The following is a 7887-nucleotide window of genomic DNA, read 5'->3' as shown; positions in this document are numbered from 1 at the left end:
GTATAAAGGGACCATGAGGCTTTGGATGAGAATTTTGTTAGAAAGGTTAGAACTGTTGTCAAAAGGCATAATTTGTTTATTTGTGTGTACAATTGCCTGGAGAATGTGTCAAACAGTGTATAGCAATTTTGCGTAAGTTGGTAGCTACATGCAATTTTAGAGATTTACATGATGAAATAATAAGGGACCAATTAACAAATAGGACCAATACCCTGAAAATTCTGAAAACATTATTGAAACGGAGAGAGCTCTTGTTAGAAAGTCTTTGAGTTTTGCAAACCAGGTGGAAAATGCATCACATTACTCATAATTGTTAAATACAAAAGACAGTGCTGATATTATGAAAGAGTGCTGGGGTGGCATGAGTAAAGAGCATAAGGTATTGCATTCGACCCTAACCATCGCAAACAGGTGCTGGTAGTGGAAATTAAGGCCACAAATGAGTAGGTTCAAAAGTTTACAAATCTATTTTGGAAGAAGTTGGCCTGTCTTTGGAAATTCCATCAATGTATTGCGTTGAAGGAAAACACTCAACCCACAGCCCACAAAGTGAGAAATTAACCATTGGCCTTGAGGGGGTTCTTGAAGAATGAGTTGAATAGACTGTGTGCACTTGGAGTTACAAAACCTATAGAATGCTCAAAGTGGTAAAGTCCCATTGTGATTGCTCACAAGGTCAATGGAAGGATAAGGATGTATCTAGTTTTAAGAGATCTTAACCATAGTATTTGGGTGTTAAGACACCCTCTGCCTAACATTGATGAGTTGCTGTCAGATGTGAAGTATACTGACTGGATTACCTCACTTGATTTGTCCAAGGGTTACCACCAAATACTTTTAGATCCCAAATCAAACATGTAACGTTGATTGTGACTCCTGAAGGAGCTTTTTTCATTTTGTGTGTATGCTATTTGGATTAACTTCTGCATCTGCAATCTTTCAAAGGATAATGCAGAAGCTGTTTGAAGATTTGGAGAAGTTATAATTTTTCCAGGATGATGTGTTGATGTGGGGGGAGGACAAGACAGAGCATAATAATAACTTAAGAGAATGAGAGCAGGTCATATACCACTCCACGTATTGTTCAATTGGCATATTTATTCTAGGAAGTCCTAGATATGTATTCGGATTCTATCAAAACCAGTACATCTCCCATATACTAGTCCACAATCATAGGTATATAGAGTCCATAGATTTTCCAAATAGCTCCAAGCTCATATGTCTATAATGTCCATTACATTTTGAAACTACTCCAAATTCAGAGATCCAAGCCACATCGTATTCTTCTAAATCTTTTTATTGTCAATCCATATTCATGTAAGAACTTCACAGCTGGCACCGGGGATTATCTAGGACTTCCTAGAATAAATATGCCAATTGAACAATAAGTGGAGTGCTATATGACCTGTTCTCATTCTCTTTTGTAAGGCACCTCGTGCCTTTTTGACACCCCTGGTGGTGGGTGTGCATCAGGTCACAAGAGCACCCGCTCTGTGCTATATAACTTTTGCCACTTTCTTTCTATACTATTCGTCTAATACAATCTCTGTGGAAGATATTATTTTATGTGCGGACGCTTTCCCTACTTGTTAGGGAAACACTACCACCATTTCTTTCAATTCTATAATAATAACTTAGTGAAGGCGTTGTCAAGAATGGAAAAAATTGGTTCAACAGTGGGGGTTGAAAAATGTAAGATTGTTGTTGCTGAAGCTGAACATTTGGGACACACATTATCTGGCAAAAGAATGAAACCTAAGATGAGATTGCTAAAAGCAATAGAAGATGCTTCAAGTCCCAAGGACCTGGATCAGCTTCGTTTGTTTTTGTAGTTGGCAATACGGTAGAATCCATGGGTGTTGCATGGGATAGACCCACAGCAACACCCCTGGCATGCTCCTTTCACACAAAGTGCTGCGTAAAAAGGGGACGTGTATACAGGGCCATGAAACGCCATGAAGGGTGGCTTCATATGGCCTTGTGAATGTGGAGCAGCACACTGCACCACTGGTGCCTCAAAAAAGGGATGCACCAGCGGCACAATGGTCTTGTACATATGCCCTTATATATACGTAAAAATGTGCACGAATATAGTACACACAAAAATCTCTTAATTACAACATTTTCCTGTAAATACTTGTCAGTTCACAAACAATACATACAAATAAAATAATATGAACTCCAGAAATAATGTTTAAAGATTGTGCAAATACCAGGGCTTAGGCTGACATTTTATTTTCTCTAGAATCCAAAGATTAAGAGTTTTCTGAAGAATTATGGCTTTTCAATAATTTCCAGAAAGATTACTTTGCTGGCTACTGATCTTGGGACCAAAATGCTAGGGTTGTGGTTTAGATGACAAAATGAATATATATTCTTCTAATAAAGAGGATGTAAAGAAATAAGTGCAGTTGCAACTTACATATAAAATGAGGACTGTTAACTATTTATACATAGGATATTACTGATATGTTCTCCTATACATATACAAACATCACTGAAAATCACTGTGCAGTCATTTCCGAAACAAAAGATGCAAGTAAAATCAGTTTTTCAATGTATTTTTATTGTCAGATATAGGTAACGTATGTACAAATAACCCATAAGAAAATGTGGGAAAGCAGTACATCTTCACAGGCCATTTGAATGAACTGACTGAAGCTTGAAGGAGTTTGGAAATATAAACAAAGTCAACATATTTAAGACATACACATTGAGGGCAATAAAAAAAATAATGTACATAATTTAAAAAATAAAATACCTTACACAATTTACAAAATAGCAAATAACAAAAAAGTAAAGCATTCCGTAAACATATGCATCGTTATTCTATAAAATAAACATTCAATTGAAGTTAAGCAAAATAAATTATTAACTTCTGGGTGATCACAGTTTACAGAAATGTAAAAAGACACATTTTGTTTATATTAACAATGTTTTACAGTAATTTACAAGAACTGAATAGATTAATGTTGTATTATAAAATGTACCGTTAGGCGTTATGGGAGGGAAAATGAGGATTATAACCAATATACAGTGTAGAAATCTTAGCAGTAGATAGAAAAGTGGAGACATATTTATAATGAAAAATTCAAAGCACTACAGCCATATCACCAAAGTTAAACCAGCTTGTACTACTATGCATAACTGTCTGTATACTTCTGATCAATGGGAATATCATTTCTACTCGCTAGCTAATAACTGTAAAATTTGAACAAATACTTTGTACAGCACTTGCTTGTGTCACCAACATCACTAAATACGTGCTTGTTAATTCATTTTCACAATACAATGACACGTGTTTAGAAAGTTAAACTTTATGGCTCCTATAATTAATGCTTGCCAAATGGACAACTTTGTTTGCCAGTTTTTAAAGGCTTAATTAGCAGAACATTTGAAAATAATAGTGAGTGCCTCGTATGTTACATTATAAAAGCAGTTAGTTGGCACATCTCAGTTCATCATCTACTATACCCATGCCACAAAGGCAGTTAGTAAAACTGGCATGTAATCTTACCATCATGAGATTTTCACATCTATGTTAGACAAAAGAGCCATATAATGATGATGCCAGTATAACCATGTTGATGTATTGGAAAAAAGTGTTTAAGTGCTGTTTAGCATGAAAACAAGCGCAGTGTTATTACACATACTGCTAAAGCTTATTAAGAATTAAAATGAACCAGCTGTTTTACCTTGAAATACATGTTCAATGATGGGGCTGAACTAATAGGAACTCTATTTTTGAGTCTCTTCTCTTCAATCAAACCATACCCTCACTCTCCCATCTCACCACAATGTACAGCACATATACATACACGCATCTTTCATTAAACAGGAATAGAAAACCGGGAAATACTGATCGGCAATTTTATTCTAAATATTGACATGTTACATTCTTTTTTTAGTTCTAGTGAAATTTGGCAGGATAAGGTCACTCTGGCATGCACACTGGAACTAGATGCTTTTCAGAGATTGAAAACACCTCAAACCTAATTTTCTAATTATACATAAAATATTAAATTAAAAGAGATTCAAGTGATACAAAGATCTACCAACTGTAAAAAAAAAAGAACACCGCTGTTTCAGATGTTTTCAATTGTTTCTATTTGTTTCTTTGTACATTGAATTATTTCTAATCTTAAAATTTGAGTATTTCTTACCTTCAACCCTGAAAATAAATATAATAATAAGACATACACCAAAAAATGACATCATCATTCTCATGCCTTTCTTAGGAAAAAAGCTATAAAGAAAATATTAAAAAAATATTATTGGGAATGTGTTGATATCCGTTTCTTTTGTATTCATGGAGATACATGGAATCATAATATTATATTAAGCTTCTTGTTTCAAAACAAATACTAATTTTTAAATAATGACGAGGGTCTTACCATCCTTTGTAAAATAAATAGCATAATTATAGTAAACATTATACCCTTTATGATTTAAAATATGTTATTGCTACAAAGCTGTAAGAAAGAAAGTGTCCCAATTGAATCAAATGTGGTCTCTTCTAATAATGCTTGCTACATTTAGCTGTCCTTCACATCATTAGAGAGAAACTATTCCAGTAACAAATGTATTCCTCAGCCACTTGCTGCAGACCTAGTTTGCAATAGACAATTGTCTGGACAGTGTCTAAAGCAGCAACATCTTGACATGGAATTAAATGAACACAATTGATAAAATGATGAGAAAAATACATTTGTAAGGGCACATTATGAAAAATATTCTAAAGAACAATTGTCTCTCAGAGATAGTGTGATTTTTGTTTTCATAAATGCAACACTCAATATTGGTTAGAGCAAGGCCATTTGAATAACCCATACATTTCCCCAAGTACTATGAGATGTGTACAATAATAACTTTCTTTTCTGCAGCTATCAAGGAGCGAAATATGATGCATTGGCTGAGAGATGTCAGAATGTGCTTCAATGCCATACTTTCAGGTGGCATTGAATATATTCATAGAACTTTTGATAAACAAGAAGAATATTTTATATAACTTGAGGTACAACACATTTTCTCTTTTTTACCAAAGATAATAAATACAAAATTCTATAATCATAAATACCCTTCAAAATATGATTAAAAATTAACAAGGAACCAAATTGTTTTAGGTCTATACGGCAGAAAACTAGTAATTCCTGTAAATTCTGCTGAATAATATACAAAACTGTTGCTCCAACAAGAAACCGTATATTGTAAACACAAAGTTGGTGAATTGTTTGTGTCTCATTCAGACTTTTCTACTTCCATCCAGACATAACACTGCCTTTTTTTGCAAATGTCTACTTCACACTTCTAGCACAAGACACATTATCCTTCATGAAAAGAGGCTGTTTCTATGGCAATACTAGTTAAGTGCATATCATGCAGCACTAATATAGTGCAAAAATGTGCCTTACATATAGAAAAAAGATGCAGGCCACAATCCGAAAGTAGAGAGAGTAGAAACATTTACAAATGGATAGTTATTGAGACAGAAATCACTATAAAATACTGAAATAGAGGACACTTGCAAGTATACTGTATGGTGGCATATGCACTTTGGAGAGATAAAAGAATCAAGTTCTGCAATCATGTCTACTCATGTTAAGTAAGCGATCACAAATAGTATCCATAACCACAATTTTGAGCTTGCTGAAGTATCTACTTTGTTATGAATAGATATTTTACCAAATGCTGAATTGTGCTTTATTCTATACAATCCAAATTAACAGAGCATTAGAGAAATGTGTGTCAATTGAGTACATTGGTTATACTTGAGTATAAATAGTTGCTGAGTGGCTGGTAAGAAGTCTTCATGCGTCGTAGCTGTACTTCGATGCTGAAGTCTCAAACCAGGCCTGTTAACTTGTTTTGTGTTCGCAAACAATTATAGTGTTTATAGTAAGATTTGGTTTAATTCTTTTATCTTGAACACCATTAGAAGGCCATTATACATGTTTTTCCCCAGGTGCATGCTTTCAGTTAACCAAAACACCAGATTGTTGACTGCAGATAAACCTTGTTTTCGCCATCTTGAGATTATTCCATATTCGTCATTTTTTGGATGGACCTTAGCAATATTTTCAAATTCATGTCAGTCCGTCTCACAAGTTCCATATTTTTCTCATGTACCAATTGGAAATTGTTTGGTGCCCTGAATGCTCTACATGTCTGCATCTCCATCATAGGCCAAAGTTAAAGGTTTCAGTCGGTTGTTCTGCCGTCTTGGGGGCTTCTTAGGCTTTTTACTGCAAAATCGATACACATTCATTATTGACAAATATTTTGATTTAAAAATTCTGTGAAATTTGTAAATGAAAATCCATACTCAAAATGTTAAAACAAGAATGTCAAAATATTTTTATTTTGTAGTCTTGATAACTGAAGAGCCCTTTTGCACTTGCTCATTTTGCTCCCAAGCAACCAAATACAAATTGTAATCCAAACTTCCAACAAAAGCTTCCACCACCAACTTAAATAAACAATGTATACTATACTGGACTGAAAGACAAAATAATCAGCACTTATATGGGATGCTTGTCTTTGTATCATACATGATCAAACTAATTTACTTAAAACCAATAAGTGGAATGAAATAGAAGGATTTCAAGAAAGATAAGCTAACAGAAGAGCCCCATATTCTGGACTTTCAGAGGAAATGATGTGGAATATGATGTAGGGTATAGGAAACCAAATGTTACTGGGCCACATTTACTTCTCAATGTAAAGGAGGCCAAAACCATGCTATTAAGAGAATGTTTCATCATTGATACACATATAGTGGTCCCCAATCTGCAGCTCACCTGGCGAGCTGGAATCAGCAGTGTGAAACAAGAGTCCTAAATAGCTGCCGGGCAGCCACCTCTGGGGTACCCTGGCACTATATTCACTTTTCTTGGGGATGAGCCAGGAAAGGCTGCCTCTACTGACATGGTAAACACTAATTGAACAGTGGTTGGAGTTTTTGTCAAAAGAGACATTACAATTGAAGGAGTGGAGGGCCCTTACCAGGATTGAATCAAAATCTGAATTTGTGTAGCATAACTGATTATAAAAAATGTAAAAGCATGTATTCTTCTATATTTTCCTGACTGAAAACAGTCATTTGCAAAAGTTATTAAGTATGTTACTGGATTAATTGAATTTCGATCATTAGCAACCTAACTAATCTGAAATAGGGCCTAGCTCCTGATATAAATAATATAAAGTACGTACTGTGGCTCACTCCTGAAACAATAAGATTTTCACAATGTCACTTATGCTTTGGAATAATATACCTTTCACCCTCTTCATTGATGTCTCTAAAAGCATGCCCTAGCATGAGTCTTCCAATAGTCTGGTTGCATATTGATCATGCAGAAAGATCCTCCTACCTTGACTTCCTTCAGCAGATATTCATACAATACAGCTTCATTTAGAAGTGATATCACTATCTAAAAAAGATATTTCTTTATTCTAAAATCTTATTTTTGATGTATCCACTTTTTGAATGTTTCGCTGCATGTACTGATAGTGGTAACACTGGGGATATTGTACTGCATTCTTTCATTCTTTTCATACTGTGCATCTCACATATCGTTTGAGTGTGCGTGTGCTTCTCATGCATGTGCACTCACCAATATCATTTTGGTGAAATCTATCATTGTGTCAATGTTGTTGCCAGTGCACTAATCTTTGTGTGAGGACTCCTAGGACTTACATACCACATGTCACTGGGAATGTTCTTTCTTCTACTCTCTCCAAGTCTTCTCCTTTTCTCACCACGTTTCTTTCACTATGTTTATTAAGACACTATGCGCCTGATTCACATAGAGCCTCCGCAGTTGTGGTGGGATCTCTGCATTGCAGTTTGCCATTGCAGAGATCCCGCAATGACTGCAGAGGCTCTTTGTG

The 7887-nt window shown here is 35.0% G+C and overlaps 1 protein-coding gene across 1 annotated transcript in view; it reads right to left on the bottom strand.

The window, feature by feature from the left end:
* Positions 1–2548: 2548 nt before the first annotated feature.
* THSD7A (thrombospondin type 1 domain containing 7A) overlaps positions 2549–7887 on the bottom strand; it is a 959544-nt gene continuing 954205 nt past the window's right edge. The window contains exon 28 of the mRNA XM_086941983.1: positions 2549–6242. Coding sequence (XP_086798109.1) covers positions 6158–6242 — 85 coding nt within the window. The 3' untranslated portion in view covers positions 2549–6157. The remainder of the gene's footprint in view (positions 6243–7887) is intronic.

Source organism: Lissotriton vulgaris, chromosome 10, assembly GCF_964263255.1.
Source record: "Lissotriton vulgaris chromosome 10, aLisVul1.2, whole genome shotgun sequence".
Lineage (NCBI taxonomy): Eukaryota > Metazoa > Chordata > Amphibia > Caudata > Salamandridae > Lissotriton > Lissotriton vulgaris.
This window is presented reverse-complemented; position numbering and strand designations above follow the sequence as displayed.